This window comes from Hyperolius riggenbachi, chromosome 8, assembly GCF_040937935.1.
Source record: "Hyperolius riggenbachi isolate aHypRig1 chromosome 8, aHypRig1.pri, whole genome shotgun sequence".
Classification (NCBI taxonomy): domain Eukaryota; kingdom Metazoa; phylum Chordata; class Amphibia; order Anura; family Hyperoliidae; genus Hyperolius; species Hyperolius riggenbachi.
In genome coordinates, this window is record NC_090653.1 from 251,869,772 (window position 1) to 251,892,780 (window position 23,009).

General features: G+C 44.2%; 1 protein-coding gene across 1 annotated transcript in view; it reads left to right on the top strand.

Moving 5' to 3' along the window:
- SUV39H1 (SUV39H1 histone lysine methyltransferase) overlaps window positions 1-21,440 on the top strand; it is a 41,724-nt gene extending 20,284 nt beyond the window's left edge. The window contains exons 4-6 of the mRNA XM_068248603.1: window positions 5,483-5,629; window positions 16,982-17,111; window positions 19,531-21,440. Of these exons, the coding sequence (XP_068104704.1) occupies window positions 5,483-5,629; window positions 16,982-17,111; window positions 19,531-19,664 (411 nt within the window). The 3' untranslated portion in view covers window positions 19,665-21,440. The remainder of the gene's footprint in view (window positions 1-5,482; window positions 5,630-16,981; window positions 17,112-19,530) is intronic.
- Window positions 21,441-23,009: the final 1,569 nt, after the last annotated feature.

Genomic DNA, 23,009 nt, shown 5'->3' on the forward strand with positions numbered 1-23,009 from the left:
TGACCAGTGTATGGTCACATTAAGCTTAGTTAGCCCAGCATAGAAGCTGCAACATTTACCCTGTATGACTAGATGTTTATGCTTATTTACCATTGCCGACTATACTTGGATTTTCTCCCAGCATGCATCTTGATTGCTAGCTTCCTGTTGGCATAATAATGTGTCAGCAGCCAAGGGAAAGGCTTTTTAGTTTCAAAACAAAAATAACTTTTGCAATGCTTTGTGTTTTCTGCTCCATCAAATACAGGTTTCTCATTTCAGTCACAGTATGTGGCGATTATTGTTCTGCTGTAAAAGTGCTTTTATATAAAAATAGCACACATAGAAACTTGTCAGACCTTCGTTTATTTGCATAAACTTTGAAATGAAAAGGCATAAATTCTATTCTGCAATCAGTTTCTAAATGAGTTGCTGTGCAGGTCAATAAAACTAATAAAAGTTTTATTCTGCTTTGTTTGCTAACCTCCTTGGTTTGCAATAAATGTATAAATGTAATGTCTTTGTTTGGATTCTGTGTCTCCTGAAGTGGGAAGCAATTCACAAGTTTGTTTTTTTTTTTTTGGCCGGTTTTACACCTGGCCATTGCATTTGTCGTGCGATGCCCCGCCCCATCTCACCACAACATATAAAATGTTGTTTACGGTATATGATGCTGCAGAAGTGTTTGCCAACATGCTCACATGCATAGCGCTGCTCCTCACCGCTTCAGGTACTTCCTGCTGGCCAGGAAGTAAGTCGCTGGGATCTTAAATATGCCTTGTCAACATATTTAAAATTTCGGTGGCACCCATTGACTTTCGTTACCTCTGTTGCGTCGCTGCGCAAGTCCGATGGTAACGCACTGTTGACTTTGCAGCAGCTCATCGGGCACTTCCGATGCAATGCGGTAAGTGTACCCCATTGCCTTTGTTGTTGTGTTCCCCTATGATAAAATAGGGTAATGCAATACAAGTGTAAAAGGGTCCTAAATATTTTTAATTATTTCAAATGAGTTTGATGTCCAGAGGCTCATGTTGACAATGTAAATGATAAAGAGCCTATTATTCATCCTATGTAATAAATGTGGAATGTAATCTTATGCCTAAACCAGCTCTACTTTTAAATATACTATACGTATAGTGCTTTCTGTGATTATGACGCTTACAGCACAGCCAGACACCAGTTGTAGCAGATAATCTCCCTCTGTTGCACCACTGCCTCACGCCCCCCCATGATTTCACTGTGCAAATATTGAAACTTCAAGTGCAGCTGTAACATAAAAAGGGGGGGTATATACCAGGGCAGTGGAGTCTACAAAAATCCTCAGTTTATGAAACCTCCGACTCTAGGTACCCAAAATGACTTTGACTCCTTGGTCTAAGAGTAGGTTTACACTTGTTATAAAAACTTCCCTGTGGCCAGGGCTGTGGAGTCGGTACAAAAATCTTCCAACTCCGACGACTCAGTTTATGAAACCACGACTCCGGGTGCCCAAAATTGCTCCGACGACTCGACTCCACAGCCCTGCCCAGGGCTGTGGAGTCGGAGTCGTGGAGTCAGGCAATTTTGGGTGCCTGGAGTCGAGTCGGGAAAAAATGCACCGACTCCGACTCCTAATGCATTTGTAACTGTAATTAAAATAGAAAATATGATAAAATGTTCTATTTCTCAGATAAGTCATTAAAAATAATGTATATATACAGTAATAGCTCTGCTTTGTCCACAAAAATGAAATAAACCAATCAAAATTAGTTACTTGTGCTGCTTCAATAAAGCAGTCCCCGTATTTTTAAGGTCAGATATACATATCTGATTGTGACTGTATATATGATGTGTACACAGGAATCTCTTATATATACTAAATAACATCTATGCTGTAAGAATAAAGCCTGATGTGTAGCTGTGTCACTAATAGAGATGGTCAACGAGATGGAAATAATTCCGCATTGATGCTGATTTATGCAAATGTATGCACTCCCTTTGCTGATGAAATCAAATAATTTGATATGTTATTAAAATTTGGTTTGGTGACTACAAATTAAAGGGTAACTGAGATGGATGAAAAGTAAAGTTTTATTCATACCTGGGGCTTCCTCCAGCCCCCTTCAGACTAATCAGTCCCTCGCTGTCCTCCACCCGAATCTTCTGCTATGAGTCCTGGTAATTCAGCCAGTCAGCGCAGTCCGGCCGCATGCCGCTCCCACAGCCAGGAACATTCTGCACCTGCGCAATAGTGCTGCACAGGTGTAGTATGCTCCTGGCGGCGGAGTGTGTGCATGCGCACTACGCCCGACTGGCTCAAGTACCTGGACTCATAGCAGAAGATCCAGGTGGTGGAGGAGTACAACGAGGGACTGATTATCCTGAAGGCGGCTGGAGGAAGCCCCAGGTGTGTATAAAACTTTAATTTCATCTGTCTCAGGTTTACTTTGTTACACAGTAGTACTATACTCTACATATGCACTCCCCACAGAGCTGCAGGGAATCCACTGAGAATGTTGTGCACATTGAACACAGAGGTGTTGTCTATCGCCCATAAACCTTGTTCAGATTGTGCATGAAGAATGTGTAATGGAGGAAGAATCTCCTCATTCCCCTGCAGAGTACCTGCACATCATTCTTACATGTACCCACACTTACATTGCCTAGGTCCTGATAGATGTTCTTTGTTCCAGTCTGTACCTTTCACAAGTACTCTTACCAAGGACTAGTTTTAGTCTAAAGGGAATAAATATAGTAGTCTACATATCCTTCTCACTTCAGTTGCCTTGTAAAATTCCTAAGCGTTGGCAGTTAAGAGACGAATTTCATGTTACATACTTTTAATCAACAAAATTGTAATATGCAAATTAGAGGAGTCGGAGTCGTGGAGTCGGTGGAATCCTAAACTGAGGAGTCGGAGTCGGTGGATTTTTGGACCGACTCCACAGCCCTGGCCCTGCCCGTGGCGTTTTTTTTTTTTTTTTTTTTGGCCCGGGTCAAAAACAGATACCAAGGTTAGAAATAGCAGCCATCTTCACTTAAAAACAAATCTGTCTGCGTTCAGGGGATCCGTTTTGAAAACCTGAATGGGCAGTCCGAATTTGCAGCATTTTCCTGAACCGTGATCGGAGCCACATACACTGAGGGGTAGTGAAGGGCAATGTAAAAAAACGTATCCCCTCTACACAGGCAGTTTTGGACACAAACGGAACAATTTTTGTGTCTCAGCCTGTGGGTGGGGAGAGGGCCGCCATGCTGGAGGGGAAGCAGCCAGGGTGGGGGTGACAGCGGTCGGCGGGGAGGGGGGTGCTCCCCCTCCAGCTATTTGTGCAAAATTTGTTAAAATGTAAAGTATGCAGGGAGCTTACCTGCTCTCCACTTCCCCACCCCCCAAGCAGGAGATGCGCGCATAGCCTGCGTGCGATCTCCTGCAAACTGCAGCCCAAGTACTTGACGCCAATTGGCGTTAGGCAGTCCTGGGGCTTCTGCCACGTGGTGAGGTCTTCAGGTAGTTAAAGGAGCAGTGGGCCACATCTATAAATTATACATTTTGTGTTTGGAGGCTAGTGAAAAAGCCTCAGGGGGCCGCATTCGGCCCACGGGTGTAGTTTGAGGACCACTGATCTAGAGGCTACTCCCCAAGTATCTGACTTTTTTTTTTTTTTTTCTTAAAGCTACAGGTGTTTTTTTTTTAAATGAGACCGTAAGCCTGTCTGACACAATACAAGCTATTATGTGAAATAATGAGAGCTTAACCATCCACTAAGCTGAGCACCTAACCTGTCTATTTAATCCACTAGGAGCCGTGGCTGTTTCCGATTTGGTTGTGGCTCCCGTTGTGCTGCAAAGACGCAGCCTGAATCGCTAAGCCGTGGCAAGCAGGGCTATAGGGACTGGGCTACATGCTGCATAAATCCACAGTGCGATCTGGGCTGCAAAGCCATTGACAAGATAGGCACCGGTTTCCTGTCTTTCTTGCCTGTGAGGAAACGCTGCAGATTCGTGCCAAATTCAACCCTAATGGAAACAGGCCCAAATAGTAACTCTGAGTTCAGTGGACTTCCTCTTTAACTACTAGCCGACCATGTCACGCCGATGGGCGGGAATTTTTAGGCGATCCCGCTTGGATGACGGAGCTCTGCTCCATCATCAGGCGATCGCCGCTAGGAGAGACTGTTAGACGTCATTTACTGTGTACAGCAATGCGATCTACGGCAGCACTGTACAGGAGTCAGCCATGTGACACGTCTGTCCCCAGGCGGCAGGGAAGCGATCTGCTGATATAGGCTGAAGCCTGACAGCCGATCGCACTGATTGGCTAGCAGGTAGGGTAAAAAAAAAAATACACATTTATTATAAAAATAATGAAATATTTACTAAACAAACAAACATCCTGGGAGCGATCCTCGGCCATCCACAATAAAGCTCTGCTGAGTTGTACAGCCCTGCAGCGAAGCCTTAAAACTGCAGTGGCCTATTTGGTAAAAAATGGCCTGGCCACTAGGGGCGTTTAAGCCCGTGGTCCTTAGGTGGTTAAAAAGCCCAGCCAAAATCTGCAGTTTCTGGCAACTCACTGCTGTGAGGAAAGATCTTTCCTTATCAAAATTTACATAAAAATTCTAACTAAACACCTGGTCCACCGGGTTGGATTCTTTCAGGGGAGCGTTAAATATTCATGGCACCCTGCCAATTGAAAGTATACCATTTAAAACAAGGGGCTGTTTGAACAGATATTGGCCCTTATTCAATCTACTTTTTCTCCTGAGTTTTTTCACCTAGGTGATATCTTCACACCTGATCCATAAAATGCCTTTTATCTTTTATGCCACCAGCAAGCAAGGAAATACTCAAAATAATTTTTTCATTTTTATGTACTCCTCTTTTTTTTTTTTTTTTTTTTTTTTTTTTTTGTACTTTTTTAATTGCAGAGCACTGAAAAGTTATTTCACAGAATAGATGAAAATCGATGTAAGTTGCAGGATTTATGGAAGAGTCCACTGATGATAAACTGCATATAGCTGCTTGCTGGCTAAACTTTCAGGGCTGCTTCACACTTGAGCGCTTTTCAGCACTTTGCTGATCGGCAGCGATGAGCAAAGCGCTGCTGCTAATGTATCCCTATGGGATCATTCTCACTGCAGCGTTTGCGATTTGTATAAATATCAAACGTGCTTCATACAGTGCTTTGGGAGCGATTGCGTTTGTGAATCTAGCAAATCGGGGCAAAATCAGTTTATATTGGGATTTGCATATTGAGTGTGAACCGGCCCTCAGGCCTATTGCTGTGAACCTTCCAGACCCTGTCCGCTTGTTTGGTGCTGAACAGAGGCATTCGGGAGTATTTAGGTGTTGCGATTCTGCTATGCTAAACTTGAAACACCACCACTACTGATCAGACCCGTTTTACGATGCAGGATTTGCTCAAGCATGCTCAGCATTGCCCAAGTTTTATGTCTTGTTTTCGAATGCACTGCAGTGATGACTGTTCTGGTGCAGATGTCTCATAGTGTCACTTTTTCAGATCATCACATCGGACGAGGCAGAACGCCGAGGACAGATCTACGACAGACAAGGAGCTACTTACCTGTTCGATCTGGATTATGTGGAAGATGTTTACACTGTAGATGCTGCTCATCATGGGAATATATCGCACTTTGTCAACCACAGTGTAAGTATGCAGGACAGAGACAGCCAGCAGAGTTCAGAGTACAGGAAGGGCTTGCTCTACGAAAGGAGATTGAAATAACTCTGTATTGCGTGCAAATTGTTTGCAGCTTGGAATTGGGGCAAGTGCATTCGATTTGTCCCATTTCCAAGACAGAATTATTTGTGTCTCATTGACCATGCCTAGAAATCACCTATGGATACCCACTTTTGTGATCACTGCAGTGTTCCTTTTAAAGTGGACCTGAACTCAGAACTACCTCTCTGCTCTAAATGATAAACAGCATAATACACTTTAAAAAACTGAAGTGAGAGGTATATAGAGGCTGCCATATTTATTTCCTTTTAAAGAGAACCCGAGGTGTGTTTAAAGAATGTTATCTGCATACAGAGGCTGAATCTGCCTATACAGCCCAGCCTCTGTTGCTATCCCAAACCCCACTAAGGTCCCCCTGCACCCTGCAATCCCTCATAAATCACAGCCGTGCTGTGAGGCTGTGTTTACATCTGTAGTGTCAGTCTCAGCTGCTCCCCTGCCTCCTGCATAGCTCCGGTCCCTGCCCCCGTCCCTTCCCTCCAATCAGCAGGGAGGGAAGGGATGCAGGCGGGGACCGGAGTTCTGCAGGAGGCGGGGAGAGCAGCAGACTGACACTATAGAGATAAACACAGCCAGCTCTGACAAGCTGTTTGTCAGCAGCTTGGCTGTGATTTATGAGGGATTGCAGAGTGCAGGAGGACCTTAGGGGGGTTTGGGATAGCAGCAGAGGCTGGGCTGTATAGGCCGATCCAGCCTCTGTATCCAGATAATAATCTTCAAACCCACCTTGGGTTCTCTTTAAGCAATACCAGTTGCCTGGAAGCCCTGCTGATCTATTTGGCTGCAGGACTGTCTGAATTGCACCAGAAACAAGCATGCAGCTAATGTCAGATATGACAATGTCAGAAACTCCTGATCTGCTGCATGCTTGTTCAGGGGCTATGGCTAAAAGCATTAGAGGCAGAAGATCAGCAGGGCAGCCAGGCAACACAGTTCCCATTTATTGATCTAAGTCCCCGTGTGAATGATTGCCAGCATCCATGAAATGCCACGTCATTCACAAAAGCCAATACTTACACGTCCACGCATTACTTCCTGTTAGCTTACTAATAGTACACACAGGGAAATAATGCGTAAGGAAATCTTGTGGCCAAATAGTAAAATAACACCTACAAACAGACTTGTATTTACGTTTAAGATTAACCTCCCACACTCCCCAATAGTTTCCCAAATAACATTTTTGTAAAATATCAGGGCTGTGGAGTCAGTACAAAAATCTTCAGACTCAGACTCCTCAGTTTATGAAATCTCTGAGGCTCCCTGCACACTGCATGCGATTCCACTTTTTTAATCGTTTTTTACATCCGATTCCAATTTTTAATCTTTACTGCATGCTGCATTTTTTTGATCCATTTTTCTGTTGAATGTATTCAGGGAAAATCGGAATTGAAAATCTGATTCGGAAAACTGATTTGCAGTGTACAGGGAGCCTCACTCCAGGTACCCAAAATGGCTCAGACTCCGACCCTCCGACTCCTTAGTCTAAGGCCGGGAATACACTGGTCGACCGGCGGCTCGATCCCAGGCCCGGACCCCGCGGATCGATTTCCCGCTCGCCCCCGCCGGCGCTTCCTTATCACCGCTCGATTCCCTGCCATTGTCCGCAGGCGGGAATCGAGCAGACGGGGGTCGAGCGGCTTGATTGACGTTTGAGAACCCTGCCATTAACAGTGTAAGAAAAGCTGCAGTTTACATTTCCCCATGTAAAAAGTTTAGTTGTTTTTGGCTCCGCCCACTATTTCTAATCTTGACATACAGTCACTTAATGACCAAGTTTATGAGCTTTGGGGTCCTTGGCATCAATAAGTTGCATTTTACCATTGAAATTAAACAAATCTGAATGGCTGTTTTTGGCCCGCTGCCTTCAGAATTTAGAGTCTGAAGCGATAATAAATCTCGCTTCAGACCTCATAGTTAGCAGGGGCATGTGTGCCCCTGCTAAAACGCCGCTATCCCGCGGCTTAACTGGGTCCCTTCACCCCCAAATCCCCTCCGTACATCGCGGAATCTCTTCTGCATTGGGGCAGGGCTAACCGCCGCAGCCCTGCCTCCTGCGCGTCTATCAGGCGCGTACCTCCGCCTCTCCCCCGCCCCTCTCAGTCTTCACTTACTGAGAGGGGAGAGGCAGCGATGCGCATCTGATAGACGCGCTGAGAGGCAGGGCTGCAGCCGTTAGCCCTGCCTCCAGGAAGAGCAAAATTTACGACCAATTTGGTCGTTGATTTTGCAGTGGGGGGGGGAAGTTGGGGGAGAAGGGACCCCCGTTTAGCCGCGGGATAGCTGCGTTTTAGCAGGGGCACATGTGCCCCTGCTAACTATGAGCTCTGAAGCGAGAATTATTCTCGCTTCAATGTCTCTTTAAACCCCAGTGACTGACTGTACCAGATTTGAGGCCTCTGCCATTAAGAGTGTGAGAATGGCAGCAATGTAAATATTCCCCTTGAAAATCAAAAGGTGAATTTTGAATGGCTGCTGTAGGCTCCACCCACTTTTCTGAATATTAGTCCCAGTGGCCAACTGTGTCACGTTTGAAAACCCTGCCAATAACAGAATAGCTGAAATCAAGCTAACAAATCTGATTGGCTGTTTGTGGCTCCACCCCTTTAGTGAATTTGGACCCCAGTCACCCAATGACTGACTGTATCAGGCAAAAAGGAGGATGAAGGCACTGAGCTGCAAAAGATATATCTTTAATCCACGGTGGGAAGACACATCAGGGTATACAGTGGGGGTGAGGGAGAACCCTGCCATTAACGGTGTAAGAATGGCTGCAGTTTATATTTTCCCAGTAAAAGTTGTAACCTTGACACACAGTCACTCAATGACCAAGTTTGTGAGCTTTCAGGTTCCTGGCATAAAAAAGTGTGAATGGAAGCAGTTTATCCACCAAGGAAATCTGATTGGCTGTATGTGCCCCCGCCCCTTTAGTGAATTTGGAGCCCAGTCACCCAATGACCGACTGTAGCAAGTTTGAAGCCTCTGCCATTAACAGTGTAAGAATAGCAGCAGTTTAAATATTCCCCTTGAAAATCAATAGGTGAATTTTTGATTGGCTGTTGTAGGCTCCACCCATTTTCTTGAATCTTAATCGCATTCACCCAGTGACCAAGTGTGGCAAGTTTGAGACCCCTGCGATTAACCACCTTGGCGTTCTATTAAGATCGCCAGGGCGGCTGCGGGAGGGTTTTTTTTAAATAAAAAAAAAAACTATTTCATGCAGCCAACTGAAAGTTGGCTGCATGAAAGCCCACTAGAGGGCGCTCCGGAGGCGTTCTTCCGATCGCCTCCGGCGCCCAGAATAAACCAGAAAGGCCGCAATGAGCGGCCTTCCTTGTTTTGCTTACATCGTCGCCATAGCGACGAGCGGAGTGACGTCATGGACGTCAGCCGACGTCCTGACGTCAACCGCCTCCGATCCAGCCCTTAGCGCTGGCCGGAACTTTTTGTTCCGGCTACGCTGGGCTCAGGCGGCTGGGGGGACCCTCTTTCGCCGCTGCTCGCGGCGGATCGCCGCAGAGCGGCGGCGATCAGGCAGCACACGCGGCTGGCAAAGTGCCGGCTGCGTGTGCTGCTCTTTATTTGAAGAAAATCGGCGCAGCAGGGCCTGAGCGGCAGCCTCCGGCGGTGATGGACGAGCTGAGCTCGTCCATACCGCCCAGCTGGTTAACAGTCTAAAGGGGCATACAGACATGCGACTAAAGTCGTTGGTAACGAACGACTAACGATCGTTTATAACGACGATCGTTACAAAATAACCGCTAACGATCGTTAAGGGTAACGATCAGCGACTGAAGTCGTTGCAAACTGGAAATCCGTCCTGGCGGATTTTTTGTAACGACGATCGTTAGCAAAAGTACGTGTGTATGCTGATCGTTACAAAAACGATCGTTCGTTAAGTACCGTACATGCGCAGACAGAGAGAGAGAGACAGAGAGATGTATATAGAGATATATATATATATATAGATATATAGATATATAGATATATATATATATATATATATATAGATAGATAGATAGATAGATAGATAGATAGATAGATAGATAGATAGATAGATAGATAGATAGATAGATAGATAGATAGATAGATAGATAGATAGATAGATAGATAGATAGATAGATAGATAGATAGATAGATAGATAGATAGATAGATATATAGATATATAGATATATAGATATATAGATATATATAGATATATAGAGATATATAGATATAGAGATATAGATATATAGATATGTAGATATAGATGTAGATATAGATGTAGATATAGATGTAGATATAGATGTAGATATAGATGTAGATATAGATGTAGATATAGATGTAGATATAGATGTAGATATAGATGTAGATATAGATGTAGATATAGATGTAGATATAGATGTAGATATAGATGTAGATATAGATGTAGATATAGATGTAGATATAGATGTAGATATAGATGTAGATATAGATGTAGATGTAGATGTAGATGTAGATGTAGATGTAGATGTAGATGTAGATGTAGATGTAGATGTAGATGTAGATGTAGATGTAGATGTAGATGTAGATGTAGATGTAGATGTAGATGTAGATGTAGATGTAGATGTAGATATATGTTGACATAGATAGAGATATATCTATCTATATCTCTCTCTCCCTGTGTGTGTATATATATATATATATATATATATATAATATATGTACGCAACTTCCTCTTTCCTACTGGCCATTAACAATGACGTTCGTTCCGGGTTCATTGATCTGAATAACGTTTAGCATACTAGATGCGCTGTATCATACGTTCGTCACTTCCGCATCGTTCGTTCGGAAACGATCTGATCGTTTCCCACTTTCAACACCTCTTTACTAACGACCTTTTCATTTCTCTCCTTAATTGATCGTTCGTCGTTGCTTACGAACGATCGTTATCGCATGTCTGTACGTAGCTTTAGAATGGCTGCAGTTTAAATTTTCACATTTTAAAATGAACGGCTGAAATTTGATTAGCTTTTTTATGCTCCGCCCACTTTTCCTGGATTTGTAACCTCGGTCACCCTGCACACCTGGGCGGAGCTACAAACAGCCAATCAGATTTCACCCATTCATGTCAATGGAAAAAATGTAAAGGGCTGCCATTCTCACAGTAATCAAGCCAGAGTCCCCACACTTAGCATAGTTGATCACTTGGTGACTGAGGTTACAAATCCAGGAAAAGTGGGCAGAGCATAAAACAGCAAATCAAATTTCAGGCATTCATTTTTAATGGGAAAATTTAAACTGCAGCCATTCTTAGACTGTTAATCGCAGGGTTCTCAAACTTGCCACAGTTGGTCACTGGGTGAATGCGATTAAGATTCAGGAAAGTGGGTGGAGCCTACAACAGCCAATCAAAATTTACCTATAGATTGCTACCATTCTTACACTGTTAGTGGCAGAGGAAGTCAGTCATTGGGTGACTGGGGTCTAAATTCACTGAAGGGGGTGGGGCCACAAACAGCCAGTGAGATTTGTTAGATTGATTTCAGCCATTCTGTTATTGGCAGGGTTTTCAAACTTGTTACAGTTGGTCACTGACCTGACTGGGATTAATATTCAGGAAAGTGGGTGGAGTCTACAACAGCCAATCAATATTCACCTATTGATTTTCAAGGGGAATCTTTACATTGCTACCATTCTTACACTCTTAATGGCAAATGCCTCAAATCTGGTACAGTCAGTCACTGGGAGACTGGGCCAGGGCTGTGGAGTTGGAGTCAGAGCAATTTTAGGTGCCTGGAGTCGGAGTCAGGGAAAAAATGCACTGACTCAGACTCCTAATGAATTTAAACTAATTAAAATAGAAAATATGATAAAATGTTCTATTTCTCAGATTATAGTCATCATCAATATATACAGAGCTGTGCTCATTCCACAAAAATGAAATAAACCAATCAAAATGAGTTACTTGTGTTGCTTTAATAAAGCAGTCCCCGTATTTTTAAAGTCAGATATACTCATCTGATTGTGACTGTATATATGATGTGTACACAGGAATCTCTTATATATACTAAATAATATCTATGCTGTAAGAGTAAAGCCTGATGTGTAGCCGTGTCACTAATAGAGATGGTCAATGAGATGGAAATAATTCTGCGTTGATGCTGATTTATGCAAATGTATGCACTCTCTTTGCTCATGAAATCAAATCATTTAATATGTTAAAATTTGATTTGGTGACTATGGATGAAATTAAAGTTTTATACATACCTGTTGCTTCCTCCAGCTCCCTTCAGGCCAATCAGTCTCTCGCTGTCCTCCTCTGCCACCTGGATCTTCTGCTACGAGTCCTGGTAATTCAGCCAGTCAGCGCAATCTGGCCGCGTGCTGCTCCTACAGCCAGAAGCATTCTGCACCTGCGCAATAGTGCTGCGCAGGTGTAGTACCTCCCGGCGGCAGAGTGTGTGCATGCGCACTACGCCAGACTGGCTCAAGTACCTGGACTCATAGCAGAAGATCCAGGTGGTGGAGGAGGACAGCGAGGGACTGATTAGCCTGAAAGGGGCTGGAGGAAGCCCCATGTACGTATAAAACTTTATTTCACCTGTCTCAGGTTTATTTTGTTACACAGTAGTACTATATTCTACATATGCACTCCCCACAGAGATGCAGAGAATCCACTGAGAATGTTGTGCACATTGAACACAGAGGTGTTGTCCATCACCCATAAACCTGGTTCAGATTGTACATGTCGAATGTGTAATAGAGAGAGAATCTCCTCACTCCCCTGCAGAGTACCTGCACATCATTCTTACTTGTATCCACAGTTACATTGCCTAGGGCCTGATGGATGTTCTTTGTTCCGGTCTGTACCTTTTTCAAGTACTCTTACCAAGGACTAGTTTTAGTCCGACCAAAGGGAATAAATATGGCGGTCTCCATATCCTCCTCACTTCAGTTGTCTTTTTAAAATTCCTAAGCTTGGCAGTTAAAGAGAACCCGAGCTGTTGAGGAAAAAAATGTTATACATACCTGGGGCTTTTTCCTGCCCCATAAGCCTGGATCGCTCCCACGCCGCCATCCTCCGCTTCCTCTATCCGCCGGTACCAAGTCCCGTACTTTCGTCCAGTCGGGCCAGTCGACGTAAGCGTAGTGCGTCACTGCCGGCGGACGCGGCCAATTTTCCACATCACAGGGGCTCCCTCCATATACTTGCGCATGCGCCTCTATACTACGCAGCCGCATGCGTAAGGGTATGGAGGGAGCCCCTGCTAATGCGGAAAATTGGCCGCGTCTGCCGGAAGTGACGGGGACCCAGTACCAGCGAGTGAGGCAGCGGAGGACGGCGGCGTAGGAGCGATCCAGGCTTATGGGGCTGGAGGAAGCCCCAGGTATGTATAAAAGCTTATCCTTTTTTTTTTCAATGTAGTTCGTCTCTGGTTCCCTTTAAGAGACGAATTTCATGTTACATACTTTCAATCAACAAGATTGTAATATGCAAATTAGAGGAGTCTGAGTCGGTGGATTTTTGTACCGACTCCACAGGCCTGGTTTCAATTCTGAAAAGGGGGCTGGCTACAAACAGCCAATCAGATTTGTTTAATTTCAATGGAAAAATGCGACTTATTAATGCCAAGGACGCCAAAGCTCATAAAATTGCTCTTTGAGTGATTGTATGTCAAGGTTAGAAACAGTGGGTGGAGCCAAAAACTAACTTTTTAAATGGGAAAATGTAAACTGCAGTCATTCTTACACTGTTAATGGCAGGGTTCTCAAACTTGACACAGTTGGTCACTGGGTGCATTGTGCATGGGGTTAATATTCAGAAAAGTAGGTGGAGCTACAACTGCCAATCAAAATGCACCTATTGATTTTCATGAGGAATATGGAAACTGCTGCCATTCTTACACTGTTAATGGCAGAGGCCTCAAACCTGCTACAGTCGGTCATTAAGTGACTGGGGTTTAAGTTCACTAAAGGGGCAGAGGCACAAACAGCCAATCAGATTTGCTGGATAAACCGCTTCCATTCACACAATTTTGATGCCAGGAACCCAAAAGCTCACTAACTTGGTCATTGAGTGACTGTGTGTCAAGGTTACAAACACTGGGTGGAGTCAAAAACCGATTTCCCTGGGAAAATGTAAACTGCAGCCCTTCTTCACTGTTAATGGCAGGGTTCTCAAACTTTGTACAGTTGGTGACTGGGATGAATATTCAGAAAAGTGGGTGGAGCTGAGAAAAGCCAATCAATATTCACCTGTTGATTTTCAAGGTAATATTAAAATTGCTGCCATTCTTGCACTGTTAATGGCACAAGCCTCAAACCTGGTAGTTGGTCATTGGGTCACTGAGGTTCAAATTAATAAAAGGAGTGGAGCCACAAACAGCCAATCAGATTTGTTTTTATTGAAGCCAATGACCTGAAAGCTCACAAACTTGGTCATTGTCCAGGTTAGAAAAAGTGGGCAGAGCCAAATCCAAATTTCACTGGAAAAATATAAACTGCAGGCCTTCTTACACTGGCAGGGTTCTCAAACTTTGCCCAAATAGTCACTGGGTGACTGGGATTAGTATTCACAAAGTGGGTGGGGCCTATAATTGCCAATCAAAATTCACCTGTTGATTTTCAAGGGGAATATTTAAATTGCTGCCACTATTAATAGAAGATGCCTTGAATAATGCTGCAGTTAGCCATTGGGTGCCTTGGGTTCAAATGCTGGAGAGAGGTGGAGTCACAAACAGCCAATCTAATTTGCTAATTTGTTTAATTTCTATGGGAATATACAAATTATTGATGCCAAAGCTCACAAACTTGGTCATTCAAGCTGGTTTGTTACAGCAGCCAATAATCAGCCTAACTCACAGCACTGTAAAATCAATATGCTGTTCACAGTGCACACGTTGCGTTACACAGTAACGCAGCACGTTTAAACAAAGTGCTGCATGCTGTACGTTATACTCGGCTAAGTCACGTTAGACTGTTTGCACATGCTCCGTAATGTTGGAGGAGGAGGTCCCCCCCCCTCCGCGGCCAGCCACATGGCTAATTAATATTCACTGCACTGTGGTGACTCCTGGTAGGACTGTAGTGTTGTCCGGATCATGAACGAATCGTTCATTTGATCCCGGATCTTTTTTGTGAGTCGAATCTTCCGGATCATCACAATGAAAGATTCTGTTCACAGTGGATGTCTGTCTAAAAGAAACTGGAACATACAGAATGTACAGTGCAGGGAAAGTCCTGTCCTGCTAGTCATTTCGCCCAGTCTGCTTCCCTAGTAAAATGATTCAAACGATTCGGTTCAAAGATCCGGATCTTTTCAATTATCCGATTCAAATGATCCGAAATCCTTAAAAAGATCCGGACTTCCTATCACTAACCTGGAGCGGCTACTTTGAGAGCTGCATAACGCAGCTCAATCTGACGTCCAACTTCAACACCACCATGAGTTGCGACCATAACGTCCCCTAAAACGCAATGTCCTGGTGGGAAAGTAGCCTAAGTGTTTAGGTGTTAGGGTTAGAAAAAGTGGGTGGAGCCGACGTGTGTGCGCGTGCACACTCGGCTCCACCCACTTTTTCTAACCCTAACACATAAACATTAAATTACCAAGTTTGTGAGCTTTGGCATCAATAATTTGTATATTCCCATAGAAATTAAACAAATTGGCAAATTATAGGAAAGGAGGGGGGAAATGCTGCGCATCCCTAAACACATGTTGCAATTGAATGGTTAATCGCACAGGCATACACCGCCTCTGCCAGACTGAAAAAATGCATGCCCTGCATCCAAGACAAATGCTAACATTTATTAAACTAGGAGGAACTTTAGTATAATATACTTTGCATGCAAACCATATTGGAAGCTAGACACTTGCGCCACGGTGAGGCAAACCTCTGGGCAAGTGACCTAACCTAAATTTAAAACCTTGGGAGCAGCTAAGCAAAAAAATGTGTAACTTACATTTTTGGTTGAACAGCGAGGAGAACGCCAGCGCATACCACTAAGGCTACATCTAAAATACCCACCAGCTCAGTGTGCAGCACCTAAATAGATTTCCTGCACACTTCGCATTCAATTCAGATGCAAATCTGGCTGTTCAACCAAATGTAAGTTACACATTTTTTTTGCTTAGCTGCTCCCAAGGGTTTAAATTTAGGTTAGGTCACTTGCTCCTAGAGAGACTGAACTTTTTTTAATATGTAGTTAGAGGGTATATTTCAGTTTTTTAAATTATGGGCCTGTAATTAGTGATGGACGCAAAACTGAAAAAATGCTCAATGTCCAAATAAAATATTGGCACCATACATTGTACTAAGAAAATATTTTAAACGTTGCAAAAACCGGGACAAATTTTTTTTACCTTAATTCTATTATATTTTTGTGCTTTAGGAGCTTAAAAAAGTAACCTAGATAAAGTGAAAACGGGGGGAAAAGCTTTTGTGAATCATGCCCAATGTGTTCAGAATGGATCCGATGGGTTTGTTCTGATACGTGGAACACAACTTTGGGTCCTGCATGACTTATGATGATGATGATGATGATGATGATGATAATAATCATAATCATAATAATAATCATAATAATCATCATCATCACATTTGTATAGCGCTTTTCTCCTGTCGGACTCAAAGCGCTCAAGCGCTGCAGCCACTGGGACACGCTCAAGAGGCCACCCTGCAGTGTTAGAGAGTCTTGCCTTGAACTCCTTACTGAATAGGTACTTGTCTTAGCCAGGATTCGAACCCTGGTCTCCCATGGCAAAGGCAGAGCCCTTAACCATTACACTTTCCAGCCACTGATTGATGAAGGCCAATGAATCGGTGCTAGCCTATTATTCAGTTGCTCGATCTGTATGTTTCGCAAAATAATTGCCTGCTGCAGTCCAAGTCCTTGCACGGTAGAAATGCTGGTCTACCGATCCAAGAGCCCCATCAGAAGAATAAGGCTACAAGTGGTTTGCAATAGACCAATAGGATTCGTCCTTCCCCCAGGGAGGATTTCTCATTGGTTCACTGAGTAGTGGAGATCAATGAAAATTCTCCCTGTTGCTGAAGGAGGATTGCCATTGGTCTTTTGCAAGACAGTGGAGCCTGATGGGGCTCTGGGATTGGTATACCGGCATTTCTAGCATGCATGGCGGAAGTAGGCCATGCACAAAAATAAGATATAGTCATGCAAATGTTCTACATGTATACGGTATCCTTTTTAATTTGGGGGGAGTTTTACCAGCATGGTGGGTTGTGATAAGTGTGTATGCACTGTACTTCAGATTCTTATGCATTCTCCCTTTCCTTCAGTGTAAACCAAACCTTCAAGTGTATAACGTCTTTATTGATAATCAAGACGAGCGGCTCCCCCGGATTGCATTTTTTTCTACACGCACCATCCGGACTGGAGAAGAACTGACCTTTGACTACAGAATGCAAGGTGAGTTGCTGATATATAGATATAGAGAGATAGATATAGATATATATATATATATATATATATATATATATATATATATATATATATATATATATATATATATATATATATATATATATATATATATATATATATATATATATATATATATATATATATATATATATATATATATATATATATATATATATATATATATATATATATATATATATATATATATATTATATTATAGTGTGTGTGTGTATACACACGCCCACACCCCCCACACCCAAGAGTCAACTAAATGGGGAAGAAAGGTAATTAAAAACACCTTACCTTTCACTAGCTACTAAATGAACTCTCTGAACATGTGCAATGCACTTATTTATATGCTTTACTGTGCTAGAGGTGCATGCATGAGGTGCATGCATGCATGCATGCATGCATGCATACATACATACATACATACATACATACATACATACATACATACATACATACATACATACATACATACATGTAGATAAAAAAACACAAATTTTGTTTGGCTATCTCTACCGTTTGTCACAAAACTTAGATTATGTTCCTGTCACAATTTATGGTGAAGATATTGGATTCTGAAACCATGCTACAGTGTATATTTTTCACTAGGAACTGGTAAAACAAGTGTTTTTAATGGTCAAAATCAGTCTTATTGGTTCGGGCAACATATATTCCCTTTCGCCAATTAGTGTGGCATCAGATAGTGCCAGAAGTGTGCATAGGAACAAGCCCAATCCCGCACAGCACTGATTCTGCTACAAGACTTGTATCTACGTCCTTATGGCTTAGATGAAGTCACAGAGGATATATATATATATATATATATATATATATATATATATATATATATATATATATATATATATATATATATATATATATATATATATATATATATATATATATATATATATATATTATATACTCTGTAGTGGTGGAGAAAGTGGTTAATAGCATGAAAATGACCCAGTGGTGAGAGGAAAAAATAGACTGACGTTTTTACCATTTTAGGCTCGGTTCACATTTGAGCGGATGCAGAACGGAATTGGAACGTGCATCAGGCAGCAAATTCCCCGCTGTACAACGTCACGTTGCAGATGTGATGACTAGCCTAGTGAGAACAGACAGTGTCTGTTCTGATAGACTTTCATTGGACATGTTTTCTTATCAAATCTGGACTCTGCGTTCCGCAACACATGGATTGCACACGGATCCGTGTATGTATTAAGTGGAAGCGGATCCTATTTAAAAAAAAAAATAAATAAAAATTCATAGAATGCGTTTCCTGTGTTTTCACGGAACTTTAAAAACGTATCTCACGAAATGCTTTTTTAAAGGGACTCCGAGGAGTGCCCGAATTTAAAAGCATACACTTACCTGGGGCTTCTTCCAGCTCAACGTAGGCGACAAAGTCCTGCGGCGTCGTCCTGGCTCTTCTCGTTCAACCTCCGCCGGCCCCCTGTTATCCGCGTCACCCGGGCCTGGTGTCGGACGGCTCTTCCTGGTTATTGACGCAATGCGTCATCACGGTGGCCAGCGTGACAGGTCTGCGCATGTGTGAGTTTTCTGCCCATGCGCAGACCTGTCGTGCCGGCCGCCGTGATGACGCATTGCGTCAATAACCAGGAAGAGCCGGCCGACACCAGGCCTGGGTGTCGCCAGGTGACGTGGATAACGGGGGGCCGGTGGAGGCTGAACGAGAAGAGCCAGGAGGACGCCGCGGGACCTCATTGCCTACGGTGAGCTGGAAGAAGCCCCAGGTAAGTGTATTCTTTTAAATTCGGGCACTCCTCGGAGTCACTTTAAGTGTGAACCGTCCCTAACCTTTACAGCTAATCTATTAAGAGGCTTGCAAGTGCTGCAAGCCAATGCTCCTGCTGGCGTCCGGCCGTGAATGAGCGACGGTTATTAGCGGAAGAACTGAAGGAGCACGTGAGTGGCAGATGGAGGCAAAATGGACGGAGCTACCGTGCCTGTTTTGCATCTGCACAAATGGGAACCGGCCCTAAGCTTTCGGCTAATAAGACTTCTTCGGACTCTTTCTGTATACTGACAAGATGGTAGAACACACAGCTTATATACTGTGCATTTTGAACATAAGAAAGCAGAGTGTTCTAACTTATCAACCGAAAGCTTACACTTTACTTTAGAGCGTTTGCTTCCCATTGTCCTCCTGCGGGGAATCGAGCGCTTCGCTGGTCGGACCTGTTGCAAATTATCATAAACTATCTTACCGTGTTTTCCCAGCATAACAATGTGTTATAACGATTTGCCTTTAAAAGATGTGATCCTTTCCTTTGTGCCTGGAAATTGTGAGTGGCTTTGTGCTTAGTTAAGTGCCATGAGGATGTCAAAATGTGGAGATAAAGGGCCTTTTTTTTGTCTTGTTTTACAGTTGACCCAGTGGATGTGGAAAGTACGAAGATGGATACTAACTTTGGCTTAGCTCTACTTGCCGGTTCTCCAAAAAAGCGCATACGGGTGGAATGCAAGTGTGGGGTGGAGAGCTGCCGCAAATACCTCTTTTAAAAGCAAAAAACCGTTATCTGCGGACAGGAACTCAGGACTGCTTCCCCCCTCTCTCATCACTCCGTGAGATCGGTTACTTGTGAAACGTTGGGAGTTTACAACCCCTGCGGGGCCTCTTCACTTTCTCTATCTTCTCTCTGATACGTTGGTGCTAAAGATCCTGCGTCTTTCTTCGAGGCAGATCGTCTCATAGGGTCCCTTGTGCCCTTTGGTGAGACTCTTGAAATAACCAGAGACTTTGGGCCTAATTTGCTGAAATAGGGACACTGAAGAACAGTGACTCATGTAGGTGATCCAGCAAGCCTAGACTGCATCTTTTTTATTTTTTTATTTCTCCAGACAAAAATGTGGGCTTGCCCACCTGGGACATATCGGACCACAGTGAGGATTGTTAATAGATTAGTGAGTTGTCTGATTTACAGTGGGCTTACACCGAACTGCAGTGAGAATATTTCTGTAATCTGTTCAGCAACACCCAGCATTTATTGGAAATGATTTGCAGTGAGGGGATGATTTCACTCACTCGTTGGCAACCCTCAGGGAAGCAGTTTAATTTTGGCACAATTCTTAACTTCTTGCGGAATGGACGGCTCTGGCCGCTTTAAGACCAGAGCCGTCCGTGCCCTTTTAAGCGGTGTGATTGCTGCGATTGGCTCACAGCAATCACAGGTTCTGCTGTCAGCGTGACAGCAGAGCAAATGGGTGAACAGCGGCAGGGCTGATTGAAATCTACGCCCGGGCAGGAATAACCGCTCCCAACCAGGACATGGACTTCAATCGCAAAGGTCCGAAAGTGGTTAAATGAGATGCCATTTGGTACAGGCATTGGCATGAATTTTAATATGGTGTTGCGAGGGTTAGGTTTCAAGGAAAGGGGAAGGGAGAGAATAGTTTTATTGGAATTTTATTGCATGTTTTAGATTAGGCCCTATATGAAGGGTTAGGTTATTGAGGGGAGGAGATGTTGGCGCTATATAAACACTAAAAAATAACCTCAAAGCCAAAGAGGTCTTGTGCCAGAATTGCATTCACTATGGTCCGGTTTGACCCATGAGGGGGTTGCCGCCTAATGGTTAAAGGGTACTTGTAACCATTTTTAATAAAAAAAAAAAATTTACTTACCTCAGTAGGGAGAAGCCTCTGGATGGTCCAGAGGCTTCCCTGGTCTCCCTACGCCTCTCCTGTGCTGGGACATTCTCAACAATCTTCGACTTCAAAGCTTACGGCTGCAATCCCCTCCGTATACAAGCGCAGCTGCTAAGTACCGCCCACGTCTGCACAGTAGCACTTGTCGCTCATGCACGGTTTTGTTCTCTGTGCACGAGCGGCTCCGTGCTACTATGCAGGCGTGAACCCCCTGGCGCCTGCCCAGTGGAAGATAAGGATCCTGGCAGCAAAGGGGGCGCAGAGGATCGGACGTAAGTTTATAAAACTTTACAGATTTACTTTTTAAAACAATATGTCTAGGTCAGGTTTGCAGGTTCTCTTAGGTTCCTCTCCATGATCCATCATGGTAAATCAGACCTCTATCTTCAGAGCTATTATACTTTTTTTATGTATTTTACTTGAATTTTGCCATTTGGCCTTTTAACATCTCTTTCGGATGGGCTGCAATCACGCACCACCGGGCTCTAGTATTATGAACTGAAGCCAGATTAGCAGCGTTCCTGTCCTATCTTAACGAACAATTGAAATGAATTTTAATAGATGTACTATTGTATGAAATTTTACATATTAACGTTTTTTTCAGTCTGACCGTTTTATTGTTAATACAACACTGAGTAATCTGAAGATGTTGCTACTCCTGGTTTTATCTTTGCGTAACGTGTGCTCCTATTTGATGAATGATCCTAGTAGGTCACATTGCATCTTCTCTTTGGCTTGCCAGCTCTTCAGTTTTGGCTCCTCTTCTAAAATTAGCCACCCTGGCGTTCTATTTCCCCAGGATTTCCGTGCAAAAAGTGGTTCAATTAATTTCCCATAATTTTCAACCAATTTTTTTTTGCAATCTTTTTTTTTGTATTGAATTCAATACAGGTTATTGTATTGAATTAAATTTAAAAAAAAAAGTGTTTGCTGCGAGATTTTGATGATGCTGTGTGACACTGGTTCCATCAACGCCGATCGACGGGGGACATGTGATCTCCAAGGGAGAAGCAAAATCCGCCAAGGGACATGGAAGAAGGCACCGGGGAAGCTATCAGAGGTACGCGACGAGGGATCAGCATGCCAATGGTGAGTATAAGACCCAGATGTATAGCCAGATGTATAGCCAGATGTATAGCCAGATGTATAGCCAGATGTATAGCCAGATGTATAGCCAGATGTATAGCCAGATGTATAGTTAGCCAGATGTGCAGCCAGGTGTAGTTAGCCAGATGTATAGCCAGGTATAGTTAGCCAGATGTATAGTTAGCCAGATGTGCAGCCAGGTGTAGTTAGCCAGATGTATTAGCCAGGAATAGTTTAGCCAGATGTTTTGCCAGGTATATAGGGAGACAGATGTGCAGCCAGGTGTATAGGAGACAGATGTGCAGCCAGGTGTATAGGAGACAGATGTGCAGCCAGGTGTATAGGAGACAGATGTGCAGCCAGGTGTAGGGAGTCATATGTATAGGGAGCCAGGTTTGCGGGTGCCTCTGCCCCCCCCCCCCCCCCATTGCCCCCGATGCCCCCTGACTCTGGCCGGGTGTCCCTTCTGTGGGGGGGCTCCCCTTCTGTGCTGGCTGGTAGTGGCCGGTGGGGATCCCCTCTGTGGGGGGGGGGATCCCCATACTGTGCGTGCAGGTGGCTGGGTGGCCCTTCTGTGTGTGTGGGGGATATCCCCTTCTATGGGGGCTAGTCATGGTCTGTCGGGGACACCCCCTTCTGTTGTGGGGGGAGGTGGGTGTCCCCATCTATGAGGGCTGTGGGTGGCCTCTCCCTCCTCTTCCCCCCCCATCCCTTCCGATCCCCCGTGCCCCCCCCCCCCCCCCCAATCCCGTGTCTCCCCCGTCAGAAGCCCTGATCTACTCACCTGAGGGCTTGCTCCTGCGGCGGAAGCGGCGCACTTCCTCCTCCATCGCGAAGTCTCGTGTTCTCTGTAATTACTGTACGCGGCTTGGTGACGTCACCAAGCCGCGTACTGTAATTACAGAGACCGGGACTTCGGCGATGGAGATGGAGGGTGTGCATCTCGGCCAGCGCAGGAGAAAGCCCTCAGGTGAGTAAAGCAGGGCTTTTGACTGACGGGGGAGACACGGGATGGGGGGGGACACAGGATCGGGGGTGAGGAGGGCACGGGGGACAGAGAGGGAGGAGGGAAAGGCCACCCACAGCTCTCATAGAAGGGGACACCCACCTCCC